Consider the following 21,436-nt stretch of genomic DNA (forward strand, 5'->3'; position numbering starts at 1 on the left):
CGAAACGAACATTATGTAATATTTTCTCACCACACAGTAGAAGCCTGAAGAACTGACAAGAGATCTACAGTCTTACCCATCTGTCTCTTGAGGATGATCTAGTCTGGATAAGTTCCATGTTTTTACAGGCAAGCAAGCGACTCCGAACTTTATATACACAACGGTATACTTCTGCCAAGGATTTGCCAGGCTGGTACCTACAAAAAAAGAGACCAAAAAAAGGAAGAAAATCATATAAACTTTCTTTTAAAAATTGAAGTTGGAACTTTTAAAAGCAGATTTAAGTTACTTGCCTGCTCTCACCACAAGCTTGGCTAAGTAAACTTGTATGTTTCAGCAGAGCTGCAAGAACAAATCTGGACACAGTATCCAAGAGCGACTCATTGCTTAAAGTTGCAGTATCCCAATCTGAAAATAGAAAGGATTCATCAAAACTGGCTAATGTTTCCAACAAACAAATACATTTTCAATGACATCATAGAAAAAAAAATATCTTCACCCATTGAAATATTTCAATTCATAAGTAGTTTTAAGGCTTAAGAAATAAGTTTAGCATCAGTAACTCATAAATACACTGCTTCAGACAAATGGGTTTCAGACTGCTCCAAGCACTTCAGCCTAACCGTCAGCTGAAGGCAAGCACAGGAGCTGCCACCAGGCTCAGAGCACTGAACTCAGGGTGCAGCATCTCCTTCAAGCAAGGGCACTGAACTGGAGCTCTTCTCTTTGCCCAGCGCAGGTTTACATGGAACTTGTTTAGGCACACACCATATTTGAGAATTTCTACTCTTCTACACGTGGCTGAAACCACATCCAAGAATTCTTTTGCAGACCTACTTATGATGAAAAAGCCTTATCTTCAGTAGGAAAGCCAACCCTTAACACAAGCACAAGCTTCACTGCTAATATTAACAAGAGACATTTTCAGGTCTCAAAATTAAGGTTCGTCCAGTATTTCCAAAAAACGATTTTTTCATTTCTAAATAATTTTTCCCCACTTTAAGAAGAACCATTGTGAAAATGATACTGTTCTACTACAAAACAACCAAACTGTCAAACAAGCCTCCACAAGGCACCATAATTTTCCATGGGGAAAAAAAATCTATTGCTGTCCCACTTCCTTACAAATATCTTCATAATATTTTTTTTCGATTAAATATTATCTACGAATCCCTGCAAACTGCTGTAAAAATCACAAAAACTTACCTTGTCACATAAAGTTCAGTCTAACTTACCTGTTCCTCAGCAAGTTCCATTACTTTGCATTTGATGCTACGCCAACCATCAACACACAACTTTCAGCCAGCTCGCATTGTGAACAGAGCAGAACCACATGAACTTCTAAACACCCAATTTCATAACCAAAATAATACATATTAGCCCATTCATCTCAGATTTTGCAAACAGACAACCTGTATTTTTTACTGGCATTCCTACTTCTGCAGAATTCTGCAACCGACTTCTCTGTGTTGCTCTCAACACGCATGCAATATCATTTGCTGTCTTCTTCATCTGGCCCAGCTTGGCCAGAGCTACAGAAAATTATCTCTGGATCCAGTAGAGAGTTGCAGTATAACCACAATGCTTAGTGGATCCCGTTGAGAGAAGAGCTGGAAAGCTTGAGCAGGAACGCAGATTTTAGCCAATAAGCATGAAGAATCATTAACGCTGTCAGGCCAGCCTCCCAGAGACTCGAAACACAAAAGATGACTTCCCCTTTCATGCCATTCCTAACTTATTTTGCAAGTTTGCATCAATTTTTCTTCTTAATTCCAAGTTTCACCCTGCTCTACTAGGAAAACACAAACACCAACAACTGAGCAAGCAAACAAGGGTTTCTCTTTTCCAATTTGGAGAGAAAAAGAATATTGAACTACACGTTTGCCGAACACTGGAATCAGTGTCAAATTAAGTAACAGAAAAAGCAAGAAAGACCATGGAACACGACAATAAATGAAGTTTAGCATGTCGCAGAACTAAAAATTGTTGCCAAAGAAAAGAGGATTCTGCTCAGCCTGTAGTTGAAGCATGAAATACACTTTTAACACACACACACACACATATCTATTTTCAACACCTTACCTTTACTAACAGCATAGTCTTGCATGCTGATCCAGAGGCTCCTGGCTGGTTCTTTTGTACAACCCAAGGCCAAATCAACGTAGACAGAAATCTCAGGTCTCAGCTTATAATCAAATGGCTTCTGCTCCTCATTTCCTGACAGGGCCACTTCTAACAAGGAGCTCATGCATTTGTCTAACAGAAGGGAAATACTTCAGCAGTTAAACTCTGGAAATTTTGAGGATTACGTGCATCTATCTAAAAGCATATAAAACAGCCTTCCTTCTCCACTTCGTTTAAAAAAAAACACACAAGACACCGCATTGTCCAACTACAAACTCACATTAGATAAGAAATAGAGTGACTCAGAGTTACAATTCACCGAAAATGCATGAAGATTTAGAAGCATTATCCAACCCTGCTTCATTAGCCTAATTCTGTACCAGTAATTCTACCTGAACTACATAGCCATACACTTGCAATTACTGTATCTTCAGGCATGGACCCATTTCAAAATATTATGTCTTGTAAATAAGTCTTGAAGTAGTCTACCCAGAATCAGAGGAAGAAGGAGACATGAACTAAGAGCAACAGGCCACAGAGAAGTATGTGCATGATTCAGATAGGAAGGGATGACTAGAAATGCTTATGCTGAGTCCTGTTACCATTCCTGGTAGATCAGAAAGATTGAAGTTTGTTGTTAATAGTCTTATTTCTAATTAACAAAAATTCCACTTTATAAAAGGAACAGAATTTAAGATAATATTTTCCAATAATAAATACGAACAATGGAGCCCCTAGAGTGTCTAAAAGAGTAAAACATTTAAAATAAACTCAGTGAAGTCTGTGTTACTTCTTTCACTGAGAAACTGCAGATATTTTTTCCTCCGTATGCACTTCCAAGACACTTTGTAAACTGCAGCATGTCCTTAAATATCCATTTTCCAACTTCTTGGATTACCATGTAAATAGCCAAGAATGTGGAAAGACAAACTCTAAGTACACAGACTTCTCCAAACATCATCAGAAATGTCACAACGGAATGCAAATAATTACAAAGACAATTAGACATTTGCATTTAACCGCTTACCTAAATGAGGAATATCCATTTCCACTCCATCACTGAAAAGCGGAGTTTTCAACCAATATGCTGTATCCTGTTCCTCAGGGGACACTGCAGGTCCTTGCAGCATGCCACCAAGACAGCGCCCAATAAGCAAAGCTACAGTTCTCTCGAGATCAACAAGCCATACCCAAGACTGGGCAGGCTGGGGCAAGGGCACTCCAGCAGGGTCAATTAATTCAGGTCCACCTAAAAGTATTAGCAATGGATTGTCAAATTAGTCACTGTTGCCCCAATGTTAAAAATTATTCCAAAGTTAGTAAAACTAATGGCAGATCTGGTTAATATTTCCCATTTAACAGTGGATCTGCCCCTCAGTCAACACCCTGTCAACTGAAGAAACAGCAGTTAGGACAAACAGATTGCTTAACATTGTAACTTCAGCAGCAGCAGAGGCCATCACCATTCATGGTACAACTGTTCGTACTCAACAAAGTAAAGGCTCTTTTAAACTCTGCCCAAGCACCTATTTTGACCAGTACATATTTCTTTGTGTTCTGATAAACACGCATAGATAAATAATACAACTGGAAAGAGCACTTAATAAAAGCAGAAAACTTTGGCCAAAAATATTAATAAAAAATTCACTGAACGGCAAATAAGTACAGCACCTCCTACCACAAATTTCAGTTGCTTTACCTCTGTTTTTATATTGCTGTTTCATTGGCACCAGAAATATCTGGTGGCACGTATTCAGCAATTTAGCAGGTAATTCATGCTTTTAAGTTAAAATTCTATTCCACCATAAAACAGAAACAAAAAGTAAAATTTGGACATGAAAGTGAACAGATCATGACAAAATTATCTGTTAGCTGCGTCAAGGGAAGTTCAGATTGGACATGAGGAAAAAGTTCTTAACTGAGAGGGTGGCTGGCCACTGGAACAGGCTCCCCCGGAGAGTGGCCATGGCACCAAGCCTGTCAGAGCTCAAAGGGTGTCTGGACAACGCTCTTAGTCCTATGGTTTAGTTTCAGGTAGTCCTGCGAGACACAGGGACTTGGACTCGATGGTCCTTTTGGGTTCCTTCCAACTTGAGATATTCTATGATTCTAGATTAAACAGTGTTTCTTTTACAAGTCAAGGTGGTATTTTCATGTATTACATACAGTATTTTCAGTTCAATACAGATTTCCCACCTTGCTCTTGGATTCCCACTCGAGCCAATACACATTCTGGGTTGACAGAATAAAGAAGTTTGCCTGCAGCTCAACATATTTCACAGCAAGGGATGTTAATACTTGAAAGGGAGATGTAGCAAGACACTTAGCTTAAAAAAAAAGTGCCATCTTTAAAGGGAAAGTTCAACTTCCACTATAAAAAGGTGACGTGTCATTCTTTATTTTTCAGATTAAAAGTGTGCTAGTTACTACACTTACCATGAAGTGGCCACTGTAATTCTTGATCTTCCAAAAGGGCTGCAGCAGGTAACAGTCTATTAAGACGATCTAAGGGTGGCAGCAGATCTAGCAGGTAACTCAACAAAGGCCGAGCTACTGATACTGGCAGTAACAATAATGAGTTGACAATCTGAGAGAGCATACTGCCAGCAGCCGATACATAAATCACATCTACAGACAAAAAAAAAACCAAAAAAACACCACAACACAAAACCCACACCATAATTATAATTCATAATATAATTACATTCAAAGCACTACTTAACAAGTCAGAAAGAATTGCATAAAAGTATCTCAGCTGTCTCAAAATGTCTCAACTGTACATGTTGAATTGGGGGATGTTATTTAATAATTATTAACTCATTCCATATTTTACTGGTGCGTTTTTCAGTAGTCTCAAAAAAAATTTACTTTTAGAAACAGAAATCCAGAACTAACGAAATGGAAACAATGATGCACAGACACATTATCCTCTCTATTCCATATTTTTCCTGTTTGCAAAGTGTTATATCAAAAACATGAACCAGATACTATCCCTTGGGCAGACACTTAATCTCCTCCTTTGGGGGAGGTTTGGGATGTCTACCTTACGCAGATATAGGGAAAATAAGGTATTTTGTTATTCAAATCTAAACAAACAAGAACTGCCCTAAGCTAACAGTGCCACCATTACTGATTTTTTCCATGAACATTTACCTCTCAGTTTTTCCCCAACACTACCATTCCAAGAGCTTTCCTTAAGCAGCGTTGCAGAACGGGAATAAATATCTGTAGCATGAGGCAATAAAAGCTGAAGGTGTTTGTGAAGCAGTGCCACACTGCTGGAATTCTAGAAGGAAGCATACAACCAAACTTAAGAATAACTCTGTAAATGTGTTCAAGGGGTTCATTACTTAAACCAGTTTAGCTTTCACATACTCAGCAGATTTTCAACAGGAATCTGGCAACGTTCTGATGCTCATGCATATTGAATTCACTTTTCCCCCCCAAATGATAAAAATAAGGACGCACACCTCACTAACTATGTTGATGTGGCAGTAAGCTAGCAGCTGTTTTTGCAGTGAACATAAAAGCTCATGAAGGTGAGCAGGTTGGCTGTTTTCTGAGGATGATGTACCCAGCAAAAATTTATCACTGTTTTTTTCCAGTTCTCCAAAGGCTTGGTCCTATTAAGACAAAAAGCAGAAAAAACCCAAACAGTTAACTCTGTCTTCAAATGCTGTTATGCTTTATTATCACCTTAAAAAGAAGCTTTTTTTTACCTTCACCATGTGCATCTGTGACTATCAAAGAAATTGCATAACGTCAAACGGCTCATGGGATAACCTAACTTGAAACTACAATTGCTTAGAATGTCTTCGTAGTGACTGTGATAGCTGTCAAGCAAACATTTCTATTCTAAAAAGAGTATTTTCAGATGCAGACATATTTTTTGTTCAACTCGCCAAGGATAACTGGCTGAAAGAACTCACTTCCCACCCTGATTCCCAAATCACAGTATGTTAAAATAAGTAATCACCCTTTAGAATTCATTGCATAAAATGTTTCAGATTAGAATCCTTCCTTGCATTATCTAGGATGGCAATAAAAGGAGCAGAAGCTAAACAGATGCTTGACTTCATTCTGAATTCTACTAAAAATAAACTGAGTTAGTTTCAAGTAGAAAATTCATAGATAGCTCAGTCTAGATGGCTGGCGGAGGTCTAGAGAGAAGAACAAGAAACTACCAACTCTCACCCCCAGGAGATACGGCTAGAGAAGTAAAAATCTCTGATTTCTTTTCACTGCTATATTTAACTGGCTACTTGAATAACAAGGTGAAAGAGTCAGTTACTTGCTCTTATGCTAAGCTGAACTTTTCAACAGCCTCGGCTGTTGTACAGCTAAGAACAAAAATCTGTTTGACACGCTAGGTATAACAAGCTGGTTGACCTGTACTTGCTGTACTACTGAAAGGTAGTTACCCTAGCGACGTTAATTAAACAGTCATGTTCCTGGTGTCTGTCTATCTTTCCCTGGTGGATGAGATCCTACTGACAGAAAGGGTTCTGTACAATCTACTTACCTGATGTGTTACATTCTATCTTCTAAAAAATTTTGATGCCAAAATAAGAGCAATAAAATACTTGTCTGAGGTGAAACTATCTACATTTACATAAGCCAAGTTAAACAACAAGTACCACTACAATAACATTAGAACCATAATGTTAGAGACTATTTAACTGATTTTAGTCCACTTCAGGACAAATACACATGGCGATGCTACTTCAGATAAAGACAAAGAGCACTATTTTTTGAAAGCGGGGAAAACTTTTAACCCTTCTAAGTATTCGAAATTCACTACCCTTTCGAAAAATAAATAAATAAATGCAAGGCCCATACATACTGTATAAAACCCCAAATTTCTTAGCAGAGTCTTCATTAAGATTTCAGCTAGATGAGTATCGGGATGACTGCTCTGGACAGCATATGTTTGATCAGAGAGATTTCCATAGCTGATACATAACGAGGAAGTTTCTGTGGCATCAGATGGTGAGCTATAGCCGAGCAGGGAAGCTACATGGGTGTGATCCTGCAAGCTTGTCAGAATAATATCCAATTGCATTCTCTAAAGAGAAATGTTTAGACACAAGAAATGATCTTTGTTAATCAAGATAAAATAATAAGCTAAGAAGAATAAAGCATCAGCCATAGCTACACAATCAAAATATTCTAACAAGATGTGAAAATTAGCTGCAGGACTTTACCAAAAAGAAACCAAAGTGTTTTTTCTGCAGATTTGTAGTATTAGAGAACAGATAAATACACTGAATTACATGTCCATACTTAGTAAAAATCTGAGATTAAGAGAGATTAGACATTGGATCAAATGCTTTCTCCAGTTTGTTCTAGTTCTCTGATTACTCGGGGGGGGAGGTGTGTCATTTATTCTATATACAGGAAAAAGGAACAGGGTAAAAAGCAGGGCAAGCATACATTAGACCAAGGGAGGTGGCAGATGCAGCGTAATGACCTCCAGTTGCAGTATTGTTCCCAACTGTTGCTGGTTATGACTCCTGAAAAACCTAAACTTGCTCTGCCCAAGTAACTGTCAGGGGGTTTAATTTGCACCAGCACTAATCTCCAGAAATCATCAGAAGATTCTTCTTCACAGTTTCAGTATCAGCATAAACCAGTCTATTCCATAGTTTATAAAATAAAGGATTTGACCAGGATCCTATATGTACAGAACTGAGCAATAGTTCATTATTCTCATTTTTTAACCTGAGATTACTGTCAAAGCTTCGGTTCCTACCGCCCTCAGGGACAGGAACAGATGTTCCTTGAATTTCCTCCCTTCCATTTGCAGGATACTGGGCAAGTCCTAACCTGCATTAATTCCTGTTCTTTATATTCATGAAAGAAAAAGAAAAACAGGAACATCCCAGTCATCTTTGCAAAGTAGGGTGGAATCCACGTAGGAAAAGCATTATACAAGCATTCTTCCCAAAAAATAGCTGATTTTCAGTTACCAAGACTGGTTAAATCACCCTAGTATTTTAAAATATCTAACCTTTAAACTTGTCTAGATACACTAACACAGCAATTCCTAACCTTTCTGTAGCCAAGCTTCACTTGAAAAAACACGCAGTGCTCCTTACCGGACTAGATTCTGATTTAGCCAGGCTACAGATTTTGTTAAGCTGGGCTTTGCACTGCATCTCACCAATAATGTGCTTGCACTCTGCAAATGAGGGTCACCTCACTGTTCAAAATATTCTAGCAAAAAAAGAAACAAACCGACAGGTGCAACTGCCTTCAAAGCACAGCATGTTTTTACTTGACCTTACCTGTCCTTTTGATAAGCTTTCCCATCTATCAGGACCTTGGGGTAGAAGAGAGTGTAGCAATTCCATTCTCTCTCGCAATGGAGGAAGGAGCATAGTTGCTCCTACTGACAGAGTCTCAATTACGACCTAAAATTACAGTGGCAGAAAATACTTTTTCAGTGAGGGGGGAAAAAAGCACGATATATCCAAACGTCCACTTAATTTCATTTAACATCAGCATTCTTTCACACAATAGCACATTAACCTTTTGTTCTGTGATGCAAAGATGCGGTGCACTGAAGGAGTGAAATGAGACCAACATATTGTCAAAACAATAAAAAAAATCCTTTTAAGTTGCTATTCCCTGTAAAAGTACCATCCTCAGAGAAGTAACTCCAGTAAGTTAGTTACTCAGTCCACAACACTAACACTTCAGGCTCATTATTACAAATAAGAATAATTAAGATCTTACAAAATAAAAGCAGCTTTTTTGAAGTTCTCATGCAACGTTCTCTTCTGCTTTCAGATCACAAAACAATGATGGTGATTAAACTTTTCAACTTTAATGAGTAACACTGGAAAGTCAGAACCATGCTCATCAGAGCCAAGTTCAGAAAGTCAGAGAAATCTTTGATTACACAGTCAAAGAAAGAAAAACAGAGAGTAGTAGAATTTTCACATGTAAATGAAAAAGCATTATTTATTATTTACCTCCTGAATTTCATCTGGGACAGAAGAGTCCATCAGTCTAAACAACAAATTTCGAAGAGGACCAGCTTGCCGGCCAAGAATGCTAGTAGCTACACCTCCAGCCAGTGCAAGTGCAAGATGATTAGAAAGAAGCTTCAAACACAGTTTTAGAAAATTGTGATGTTCCCTGTAAAAGAAATACATCGCCGATTATTAGTCTTACTTCCTTCTACTTATCTGTGCACGAAGCCGTTAACTCCCCTTTGATTTTGCATACCAGAAAGATATGTAAATTACAACTGGGACTTTAAAGAAACTCCTCTGAAAATCTACCACCAATCTGCTTAAAAGAACAGAAACCAACACCAGAATATCTTAAAAAAAAAAAACAACAAAACAACCCACATGGATCATAAAATATCCCAAATTGTCCACTAATAACCTCTGTCTGTGCCAGAAGCAAGCTGCTCTACCTGTAATACTATGCATCATTACAAAGTTTCACAGACAAATCAGTTCCTGAAAAAACTGAACTGCTTTTCTCCATTTTGTTCATTCAGATGGAAAACAGTTCTGCTACTTGACATAACCTGAACAACAGAGTCATACGTGACCTTTAAAAAACTCTTTCATGCATTCTGAATGACTGCTGTTTCTCCAGAGGTGACCAGAGACCTTGAGCTGCAAGAAGGAAACAGATCTCCCTCACACACTAAAAATGCTTGTAGAAAAATATCCTGATTCCTTAGATCGAAACAGGGTTTTATCAGAGCATTGATCCCGACTCAAAACACAATGGCAACTATACGTCTCCTGATCTGAGCACCACACGTGTGTTAGTCCGCAACTGAACGTATGGACTGATGGATAATCACTGGACAAGGTTTTTTTTGCCTGAGCTTATCAGCAGATCAGTCAGTAAGCATCCACTCAAACTGGTTACAAGATGAAGAACTTCAAAGCAGAAGTAATGTACAGAAATAGTAAATGCATCTCAACTATACAGAAAACTGTGTTTTAAAGGGTAACTCCAAAAGAAAATATTTAATTCAGTGCATAATTAAAATAAATTCCAGACAAAAGATCCTGCTACATTTGAGGCACTGAAAAGCTCCTGTGTTACACAAAGAAACAAATGGCACCTGAAAGAGCAAACAAACCAGACTCATGCTTGCTAAAGAAAAGGCTAAGCAGGACTAAGCCAAGCATCACCGCTGTAGAGAAAAAAAATTATAAAAATCTGTAACATGCGTATGCCATACATACCTTGAAGAAGGAAAAGGAAGAGGGGGAATTTCACTGTTTATTTTGTCACAGTAGTGCTCAAGAAAAGAGCGAAGATGCGAAAAGGTACTTTCTTCAAGGTCTACACAATAGGGTCTGTGCCATGCCACAACTTGCCTGGAATCAAACATCCACATCAGTTAACTACTGAAAATTTTCTAACTGCTTTAATAAATTAGCAGTTTAAGTAGGTTGAGTACACGCTTGACTGCACCAATTCTTTTCCTAGAACAAACTAACGTGATTGAGGCAGTCTAATTTCCTGACCCTTGCAGGTATTTTCTGCTCTCTTTTCTACACAGGCCTTGACAAATCAAACGCTTATGAACAAAACCACCTACAATGCCACAAATACAAAGCCATACGTATTTAATCTGATTCATGCAAAAGCTGACCAGTACTCACAAAGCTGTTTTTACTATAAATGCCGGACTGTAAAGAGACTTTGATACAATGTAAGGAGAATTCAAAAGGGGTAATACCACTAAGTACTACTTGAGTCTCAGTATATTCTTCATTTATTTTCCCAAGATAGTTCCCTTTAAAACAGGGCATTTGAAATTCTTCCTGAATTATCTTCCAAATATTAAGTTTTTCTACTCCTTTGCACTAGTCCGTATATAAACCTGAAGTTTACCAGTTCGCTTCCATCACTTACTCCTGTCTTTGGTGCAACAAAGTATTCAGTTGCTGTGTATTAATAACCAAATTAATAACCAAACTGTTTATTTGTACCTGTTTTTAGTTTAGGTGAACACGTAACCATCCAGAAATATCTTAAGATGGTTAAATCCACATCAGTGATTAGTCTAAATTTCCCCATTTCCCAAAGTCTTGTGCTTAGTTTACTCCTTGTTACACTAAAGGAAATTGCCTAAGCCATAAAAACAATCCTGTCAGAAGCATAAAATAAAAAAATACTGAGTTGTTTCTCCTCCCTCTATCATCACCTATGTTGTCGATTTTTAGCAAACAGGTAATTTTTGTCTAACAGCAGGTAAGAAATCTTCATCACAAAGAACTAACATCCAAATCCTTGGCGCTGCTATATTTTCACTTGTAATCTGTAACAGTTTAAAAAGAAGAAAGAAGAAAAGAGGAGGAAAGAGAGGAAGAGAAAGAGCAGGAGAGAGAGGAAGAGAGAAGAAAAGACTCTCCAGTCCAAAACATTACAAGCAGAATAACTGAAACGCACGACATCGTTAACACCTTCAGGAAAGAGTCACACGTATCCCAAAGTGAACTTGTATAAAAAAAATTTACAGCTGTCCCTCAACGTCATCGTTACCTGTCCCTTGGCAGAGCTGTCCAGGCAAGGCTATGGGATGTTCCCGCTGAAATTTGTTGAACTGCAATTCCATCTAAACCACTTACTTTCTTCGGCTTAGTAATGGGACCAGTAGAGTTTCCCTGACCACACTGTCCCATTGAATTGTTACCCCAAGCATAAACTTCATTATCTATAAACATAAATAAAGTAGAAAACAAAACCTGAGATACAATTGCTTTTGATCAAGAGGAAGATTATGTATTTTTACACCTTATTCTCTTTACCATGAGAAAGTGCCAAGCAGTGACTGTCACCAATTGAAATATCAACTATTCTTGTAGCAGCCAGCTCTTCAATAAGCTTGGGTCTGAGAGCAGTTGCCTCTGAAGAGCCACAGCCAAGGCATGCACCGCAGCCCCACGCGTAAACCTAGAGCAAACAAACCACAAAATAACAGCATGTCAAACTCATATGATTGGTGACCACGAACAAACAAAATACCAAATAACCACTTGCCCAGCAATTGCAACTACACTTTCAATAAAACATGCACAGGACTTTCATGACTACTGTACATTTCTTTCCCCCAGCCACCCAGATCACTGGCCACAGAGCACGTCAATGGGGAGGCCATTGCAAGAAAAGAAACTGCTACAGTAAACTTTGACACTCCCAATACATACTCTAAAAATCAGTGGGGTGAGAGTGAGAAGTCAGTCAGGTTACATGTGCAGAAATGCTTGTTGTATTACACGTCTATACATCATGCCAGTGAGGGCCCTCATTTATCACCTAAACATTTATCTCCAAGCTCTCCTGAGATTTTTCAGATTAGAAATAAAACTTAAAGTTAACACCCATGTTCTAAATTACACATACATTTTAAAAACTACCAAATCACTTAACCACTCGAGTTGGTTAATGCATTAACTATTACAAGCATTTTACTGCTTTTTGGTTCCAGAACCCACTTTGCTTCCTGAATCCAATTTGTTTTTGCACTGGTTAAGTTTATTAACCTAAAAATAACTAATTTTCTGTGGCTAAGCAAGACTATTGAAAAGTGTGCTTTTACCTGACTCTTCAGCACATTGTGAATTACTCCAGCACCTTAGAATCTAAGTACTTTAGTCAATCTCTAATCAAGAACTTTACTGATATTAGCTGAATATTTTTCTCAACAGTCAAAATAATAAATGTTGAAATAATGAACCGATACCATCTTCACCACCTTTCATCACTTGAGGAAAACTTGGTTTTGCCTACCTGCCCTGTTGATGTCAAGGCAAGCGAAGACTGGCTCCCAGCACAAACTTTTCGAATAAACATTCCTTGCAAGGCTTCTATAACTTTAGGTTTATATACTCTGTTTGTATCACCATGACCAAGTTTGCCTACAAAAGAAGGAAACGCAAGTGGAAGGTATTTTTAATGCATAAACTACAACAATTATAAGTATCCAAAGAGAACTCGCTTTGGATTTCTAAAAATGTCACCGGGTATTTTTAAAATTAAAACATATTACAAATTTTATAAAACCTATTTTCTTTCAACTGCAGTAATTACAGACTTCAGGAAATACACATTTATTGTCACGTATTAAAAAACTGAAATATCAATTCCATATAGCTACACTGTTCATTGTCTGCTGTTTAACTACTAAAGCCTTACAAAGGACTAAACCTTTTCATATCTGGCAAAAAAATACGCAAAAATTTCTCTCTCCTACTTTATAAAGTGACTTGAAAACCCCCAAATTTTCTGCATTTTTTCCTAACAGCTGTGTGCATTTGTGTAGACATTAATATTTTCATTCCCTTGTCCTCCTTTAGCTTTCTCTTGAAAACAGCTATTCATCTCCACAACTTCACCATCTTCAATGACCTCAAAACCAAGGACTGTCACTAGACCATGTCAGAGTGTTGACAGAAAAACAATCCTCAAAAGGAAGGAGAAAAAAACACAATAAAATGTTAAATATATTACAAAGACTGATATTTTCTATCAAGGCTATACTTTGATTCATGTTCTTTTAGTTTTCCTACAACAACATTTTAGTACCACATTATTAATATCCAAAGCGAAATTGTTTATAATTTACTGAAACAAAAGAGCAAACTCCAATACTTTGTGAAGGTTAAGACGCCCGTCCTGTTAAAAGCTGATTTTTCAACTGAAATTACAGAGGGAGAAAGAGGAGTGGGAACAATTCTAGATGCGCATGTCAGAGCCTGCTTTTGAATGAAATTCAAATTCCTACCCAGTTCTAATAACTGCCAGTCTGATTATGAGATTACTGTACCTTGCATTTTCCTCTCTTCTCACACTAGGCTAGGAAGCAACAACACAGCGATTTTAATCTGAGTTTTAATTTTTATCTAGCAGCATAGCCAAATTTAGCTAAATACAGTAATAGTAGAAATGAATGATTCTGTGTTTGACAAAGCACCTACTGACAATGAAGCTTACAAGCCATTAATTTTTGAGGTGGAAGCAGTTTAAAATGCAACAGCTTCTAGTACACTAATACAGTTACTGCCATATCAAGTAAGTGAATTTATTTGAAAGTTATCAGCAAAGCATGTTTTCCAAAATTGTTTATGCATTCATTGAGCCTTCTGTTCTCTGAAACCCCTCATCCTTCTGATAATCCGTTTTTAAAGTCTATACTCTTGCACTTGAACTTCAAACATTTTCTTTAGATTTTACTAAAATCCTTTTCTCGAACAGCTACCAAATGACAAAAACAACCCCAAACTGCAAGGAGTACTGAGGCAATGAGGTAGATAGAATAAGATGAAAACTACTCCCAAATTTTAGTTTTACCTACCGTTATCTCCTCCTCCAAATGACCATACCGTTCTCCCATCTTTGGACAGAGCAATTGTGTGAGAACTGCCACAGGAAACCTCTCCGACATTGCTAATATCTTTTACTAAAGTTGGAATGTTGCGGCTGTTGCTGTCACCGTGACCTAAGGAAAAAAGGAAAATACAGTTTCTTTTTGTGAAGATTTAAATTCTATTTATGGCTCGTAATTTCAGTAAGATTTTGAAAAACCCACATACACTGTAATTCTCACAAATTATAATGTCTGTCTGCTTTTTGGAAAGTTCTGTAGTAAGTTTTGGAAGAGATCTGTAGTAAGGTTAACAAATTCTCGTTTTTTTTAAGACATATTCCAGAACTCTTGTTCATACCTTATTGCTACTAAACCACAGAACTGTTTTCTACCTAGTTTAAAAGAAATAATAGGAATTACTGGTACAACCACCTTTACTACCAGTTGATTATGTAGCTCTACTGCCTAATACGGGGCAGCAGTTAGCTTGAACAGCACGAGCAAACTAAAATCAGGGCACACCCTTACCGCTGTCAACAGAAGCATACATATTGCACAGACAGACAAAACCAGCAAACTAGTCAGCTTTAGACAGTCACAATTCTAACTGCAGAAGCCTAATACATTACAGTGTCACCTACTTCATAATAAGCAGAAGTTACATGCCCAATAAACTACAGAAATTCTGCAGATATGGAAGAAAAATGGGAAACAGAGGGAAAAGAATACTACATAGTATCCATAACTGATTAAATGTGAACAAGTTACTATGGCCTAATTAAGTGCTACTTAGTAGCTGTGCACTGGAACTCAGCATTGCACACTCCAAGCTCCCCAAAGCACACAAAAGCCCTACTTTAACCTAAAACTGATGAGAACATTTCCACAATGCCCTCCAAAATTGCAGGTTAAACCTCTAACGCAGCGCTCTTTTCTTAACAGCAGGGATAGGCTGTCAGCACTTCCACTGATTGCCACGAAAAACTGTGACAGTTTAAGCTGTACAACACTGCCCTCCTCTCCTGCCCCGCCAGTTGTTTGCCTTCACCCCACTGCTTGGACACCACTACATTCAAAGCAAAGACAGCAGCAAGAAACTAAAGCCCAGCTTGAAGCAATGTCCTCTGCAACACCTGCTGGTTCAGCCGCAGCAGCCCGAGAAGGGCGGTTCAGCGCGGTGCTGACACAGACCAGTCGACTTTCAGCAACAGAAATACTACGAGTTCCGTTTCAGTTCAATATTTATAGACGTTTTAAGATAAAATGATATTAAGCTGTTCTGGCAAACTTCATGTCAAGTCTTCTTATTAGTATCACGTTAGAATCAGACCCTTGGTATTTTTAGCCAGTTATTAATGACTGTCCAAAGAACCATCCCACCACCACCAGATCATGTTCTCCTAGAATTACAGTTTATTTAAAATGTCTACTGTTTACATTTCAGTGGCTGTGGCAATCATATATAGTCTTATGAATGAATAAAGGCAGCTTTTCCTGAAAAGAAAAATATAAAAACATAGAATCTTTGTAAAATCAACTGCATTAAAATCTTTTAAGAGTCTCTTCTCTAGTTTTAATACCGTCACCCATAGACACACATATCTGCATGTGTATTTTGAGGGGACAATAAGAGAACAAGGCAAATACATGTACAGTATCATTATCAGACACAGGAATTCTTCCAAAAGCATCTCGTGAAATTTTATATTTACCTAATCTTCCGAAATCTCCTTCTCCCCATGTATACAGCTCTCCATCTTCTGTCACAGCAGCGCTATGTCTGTATCCAGCTGATACACACACAACCACCTACATGACATGCAAAAATAAAAATTAAATTTTCATGCAAATTGAATAGGAAGTTTGAAAGGTTACGAAAGTCAAGTTCCAGAAGCAGTCTACGTAAAGTGAGTTGCTCACTCGTGTGGAGGAAGTACACACGTAAATTAACCTTTGCAACCTTTTTTACTTAGTATTTTCTAAGTGGAAATCAGTACACAGAGACACCAGTTTTATGTATAAAACCGGTCACAATTTGTTTATCAAGCAAATGTAACATAATGATATTCTCATCTTACAGCAGCAAAAAGAAGCATCAGTGGATGTTTAAAACACTGGCCAAAACATAGACAGATAGGGAAGATTGCAGGACGACACAAAGCCACCGTTCAAATGAAGCCACTAAAAAGTGGTACACGAAAATGTTACAGCTAACAAAAGCAACCATCTCCTGCAATGTCACCACTGCTCAGCTAAAGCTCATGAGCAAGTTCAGACTGTGAAAGGGTTTACTGACAATGCCACTGCGTAAAGGCAACCATAAGTTGTAGTGCTTTGCTGCAAGCAGACCCAGCTTCAAAGAGTTTAGATACAACACAGGACTTTTTCTAAAGATTTCATGTATTTCAAACTTTACACAATATCACAATGGAATAGAACAAAAATAGGTGTTCTACTACACAAAACATACCTTTCCTTGCAGAGGACCCTGAATAAGTTTGGGATATTTCTGAGTTGAACTATTTCCATGTCCCAGTTTTCCATAGTCACCATCACCCCAGCTGAAGACTTCCCCTTCTGTTGTAAATGCTAAAGTGTGACCATCAGATCCTTTTGAAGATGACACTTTTTTAATGGACCTATGAGGCTCAAAAGTCAATTTTTTCAACGTGGACTGATTATTGGAGTCACCCAGTCCTAGTCTCCCATAGCTGCCTTTACCACAGGCTCTAACAGAACCATCCGTAGAAATAACAAAAGTACAATATTGTCCAGCTTCAATCTATAAACAAAAAGGTTAGAAAAGTAAAAAAGAAGTATTAGATAAATGTAAAATTCACATATAGGTCTCGAAGTCTGACGTCAGGCTTCTTTACATAACCCTTTCCTATAACATGTGAAAACTAGGGAGAATTTGGACTTCAGCAAGCAGCAAAATTCAAATTCTTGAAAAATATTTTGAGTAAATCTGTTTTTTTGAGGTAAAGGATGTAAATAGTGATTCACCTATTTTACTTATTTGCATCTCTTCTACAAACTACAGAATTCAGGCTGCCTTCAGATTTCCAAGATTCATGGATGGAAGTGGACAGTCTTTGCTGGTATCTTAATTTCTCAAGATTAAAAAGACAAAGTAATGGCTTGACAAAGCAATGTAGGTTTTGATTAATTTTAACCAGTACCAAGTGGTAACATTACAGAAATATGCCAAATCCTAAAAATCCACTACCATTTGAGACTATGAATTTTAATTACATAAACACCAAAGATATAAGATCAAAAGTTGTTAAGAAAGTAAGAACTTGCCTCTAATGGAAAGCCAGCGCACAGCTGAAGAACAACCCGACAGCACACCACTTAACCCTGCAATAATCTCCTACAGGAATCTTAACACACCGTAAGTGCAAAGCAGGTTCAAATCTGCAGCACAAAGGCACTGTACGTGCACATCGTAGAACGGCACAAAGCAGGTGGTGGACTGCATGGTCACGGCCCTATTTACTGTGAATTCACTTCTTCATATAGACAAATCCTACAAAGATCATCAATAAAAGTTAAAGAAAAAATTCTTTATCCCAGTGGGAAATCACATAAATATCTTGTTTGGGTGTATACAGTACTATCTGGAGAGTAACTCCTTCATTCAGAGCACTCTTGTGTATTAGTGTTTTGTTTACAAAGTGTTTTGAATGCATAAACTTGCTTTATGATGTCTGGTCCTGCAGTCCACTGGCATGTAAAATGTATCAGTGACGTCAATAGAAACAGTTTCAGAAAATCAACCTAAATTGTCTAGTGACCAAAAAAATGTTTTTACTTAAGTCAACATTGCAAAGCCAGTACAGTAACAGAAAAGCAAGCTATTCTATTCTGTGTCACGCATCAATAGAAGTGCTCAGTTGCAACTGCAGAACCTGTGACTGAGAGCAGAAAGAGCATACTGTATACTGGTTTTCACAAAGCTAATTAAGGTTGCTGTGCCAGCAGTTAGCCCGGTTTGGACTTTTAAACTAGGCAACATTGCTGTGAAAACCACCAACGGAAAAGAAGACTGAGTAGCTAAGACACCTTTAAAACAAAGGTAAAAAAACCAACTACAGGCAAGCAAATTAGTCTCTGCAAATGCATTTCATAGCAACTTAGATAATTCGTTCATTCTTGTTACATGGCTATCAATCTGTGCGTGTCATTAATAAAGAAACAGAATGTTTTTCCCAAACATCAATAGAAGTAGTGAGATACTTTCAGTAAAATAACTTGTGTGATTAGCTCTGAGCATCATTCCTTCATTACAACTCGACACTCAGAAATAAAGTACTATTTTCCAATTTCATAATGTAACTACGAAGCTGTTGCATGTTACATAATGTACCACTAGCAATGTCACTCACTGTCTGTGCATCAGAAAAACTTGGAGCAAGCTTGGGTTGAAGTATTTTCTCTTGAGTTCCTTCTACCAGTTGATGACTGCTGTTGCTACCCCAAACATACACTTCACAGGTCTCAGAAACAATGGGAGCATCACCCGTTTGAATGCTGTCAGGGCTGGCACATGTTCTTGAATAGTCTGATGCCATTCGACAAACCTATTAAAATTAGAGACTTATTACACAGTAGCATTTTCACTTATTTCCACATAGTCACAAAGTTTAATGCAACTTTAATCTCCTCTCAACATAATTCTCTGCCTAAAACACAAATCATCCATCACCATATCATTAGCTTTCCCAAACTGCTTTGCTTCGCTACATCTTAGTCTTTTATGTTTTTCTACCTTCCTCTTCCACTCCAGAATAACTCGGCAGAGACTGGACCATACCCACATGCGTGCAATAATCAGATGTGTCAGGGGAAAGTAGGCTACAATTACCTTAAGGTTCGTTTCAAGACATACCTCTTCAAATAAACACAGAGCTGCCTCGTAAAGAGAGCATAAGCCATCAGATGTTCTAGTTGGCTCTCTCCATTGACTTCGATCAGCGGATGACCCCTACAATTTTAAAATGTTGTTATTATGAGAGAAATACTTCCATACAGCAACAGCGCACCTGTACAAAATATATCAGGGATATGTTCTTATACTTAAGCAAAATTAAAAGCTCTTTCTATAAGCATAAGTAAGCCACCTTTCTCCCCTGAGTATATCTGCATACGCTTCAGGACAACAAAAATGTGATAACTGCTAGTCAGACATTCTTATTTATTCATTTTTGTGAAAATATCTGCGTTTAGAGTTAATTTTTCCTAATACTGTTTTGTTCTGAAATGCATGCCACTTGTGTTTAGTTTAAAGTTTAATTTAAAAATGACTAATCATCATTATTTTTGTGTTTACATATCTTCTGCATTTTTAACTCTAATTTTATATCTAGGATATAAAAAACCACAAACAAATGAAGTTGCCCGTCAAGACATTCAATCCAATTCAGGTTCCGTCACTGCCATGCTCTTCTTCTGGTCCTCATTCTTAAATTTTTAATACATTGCAAAACATTGAATTCTAAGCAAATTCAGCAAAGCAAGCCTAAAAAAACAGTTCCGTACTTCCTAATCTTTTGCTGTGAACTTAAATGTAAAGTGCAAGTGGATCAAGCATGTCCTTGATTCTCTTCCTGAAGTTAGAGCGTAACGCCAAGAATGACAACACAGGCATTGCTTTGCTGTTTCATCTCCTTTACCTACGAGGAAACGGGTGGTCAGGGACGAACAGAAAGAGAAGGTGGGTAACAAAGGAAATAACGAAAGAAGCATTTGACAGAAAAACCCTCTTTTTAACATATTAAACAAACTGTCCAGCAAACTGTCATTCAGTGTTGAGAAACTATTTAAAGTTAAGAATGCAACTACATTTGCAATGTAGAAAAATCAAAGCTGTATACCTACCAAAGATCGTCGCATCTGTGTTAATATACCCATAAAGCAGTCAAAGCTGATCATCCCTTCCGGGCTCTGCAGCAACTTCGTTTTCTCCATGGTGTTTACTACAGCTGAAGCACCTAAAGCCATTTCTATCCATTCAAGAAGATACCGCAAGGAACCTCGTTGGGCAGCCAAACCAAGAAGCAATTCAGAAGCTAATCTACGACCTAAAGTGTCTGCCCCAGAGTTTGGAATTGTCACTCCTTTAAGAAATGTTGTTACTTGTGATAAACAGTCCAACCCCATTGGTGGAATCTTGCTTTCATTCGCTAAAGATAAAGGCGGTAAAGAGCTCACGACTTCTATTGCAGTATGGATAACATCATTGCAAAGACTGAGGCCAGGTCCTGATGCAGGCATCAGCCAACTCTGTCTTAGCAGTGCAAACAGCAAGCTTAATCCAGTCCTAACTCCCATTTCTATGAGCGCATCTGTACTTGACCTAGGACGTTCACTGACAGAATGCACGTCTGTTGATCCAGAACTGCTTTCTGGCGAATGCTGCTGTTGTTTCACCTTCCCCTTATCATGATATTTATTAGAAAGTGCATAGAAGACACGCTGCAGCACAAGGAGACGTTTCCGAAGCGCGCCAGCAAATGGAGAGTCTGAGCACACCATCTTCGCCAGTGCCAGCTGGCTGCTAAGAAGAGCATCCAAATAGTGATCCTGTTCATCACTAGATAGAGATTCCCGCTCAAAATCTGGTAACTGAGGCCCTTTGAGGCACAGAACCTGCTGGGGCAATGGCACTACTTCTTTATTGCTGACTAACTTGGCGTACAAGATAGAAACTCCCTCCCTTGTTGCAATAGATTCACTGTCTTCTGTGATCCAGGAGCTGTTTAGATGTTCAAGCCATTTCAGCTTCACAGGTGGGACCATAGCTGCCATGTTGGTTTACTCCTTTGCCATTAGTCCTGAAGATGAAAAACACTGTAAATAAGGGTGCAGTATTATCTACAGAACTTACTACAGCAGGAAAAATCCTAATAATCCTTTAAGAAAGCAAGTAGCAAAAGATTAATCACCAAGAATTAG

The 21,436-nt window shown here is 38.0% G+C and overlaps 1 protein-coding gene across 5 annotated transcripts in view; it reads right to left on the minus strand.

Moving 5' to 3' along the window:
* HERC1 (HECT and RLD domain containing E3 ubiquitin protein ligase family member 1) overlaps positions 1 to 21,436 on the minus strand; it is a 108,503-nt gene that overhangs the window by 59,444 nt on the left and 27,623 nt on the right. For all 5 annotated transcript variants that reach the window (XM_009943332.2, XM_075431288.1, XM_075431287.1 and 2 more), the window contains exons 2-21: positions 20,360 to 21,315; positions 19,371 to 19,466; positions 18,868 to 19,062; positions 16,947 to 17,258; positions 16,189 to 16,285; positions 14,465 to 14,608; positions 12,901 to 13,028; positions 11,919 to 12,063; positions 11,653 to 11,824; positions 10,347 to 10,481; positions 9,102 to 9,267; positions 8,412 to 8,537; positions 6,968 to 7,189; positions 5,595 to 5,747; positions 5,278 to 5,410; positions 4,561 to 4,752; positions 3,152 to 3,373; positions 2,083 to 2,256; positions 294 to 408; positions 77 to 197 (exon numbers count right to left, since the gene is read on the minus strand). In XM_009943332.2, coding sequence (XP_009941634.2) covers positions 77 to 197; positions 294 to 408; positions 2,083 to 2,256; positions 3,152 to 3,373; positions 4,561 to 4,752; positions 5,278 to 5,410; positions 5,595 to 5,747; positions 6,968 to 7,189; positions 8,412 to 8,537; positions 9,102 to 9,267; positions 10,347 to 10,481; positions 11,653 to 11,824; positions 11,919 to 12,063; positions 12,901 to 13,028; positions 14,465 to 14,608; positions 16,189 to 16,285; positions 16,947 to 17,258; positions 18,868 to 19,062; positions 19,371 to 19,466; positions 20,360 to 21,289 — 3,978 coding nt within the window. In that variant the 5' untranslated portion in view covers positions 21,290 to 21,315. The remainder of the gene's footprint in view (positions 1 to 76; positions 198 to 293; positions 409 to 2,082; positions 2,257 to 3,151; positions 3,374 to 4,560; positions 4,753 to 5,277; positions 5,411 to 5,594; positions 5,748 to 6,967; positions 7,190 to 8,411; positions 8,538 to 9,101; positions 9,268 to 10,346; positions 10,482 to 11,652; positions 11,825 to 11,918; positions 12,064 to 12,900; positions 13,029 to 14,464; positions 14,609 to 16,188; positions 16,286 to 16,946; positions 17,259 to 18,867; positions 19,063 to 19,370; positions 19,467 to 20,359; positions 21,316 to 21,436) is intronic.

Source organism: Opisthocomus hoazin, chromosome 10, assembly GCF_030867145.1.
Source record: "Opisthocomus hoazin isolate bOpiHoa1 chromosome 10, bOpiHoa1.hap1, whole genome shotgun sequence".
Classification (NCBI taxonomy): Eukaryota; Metazoa; Chordata; class Aves; order Opisthocomiformes; family Opisthocomidae; genus Opisthocomus; species Opisthocomus hoazin.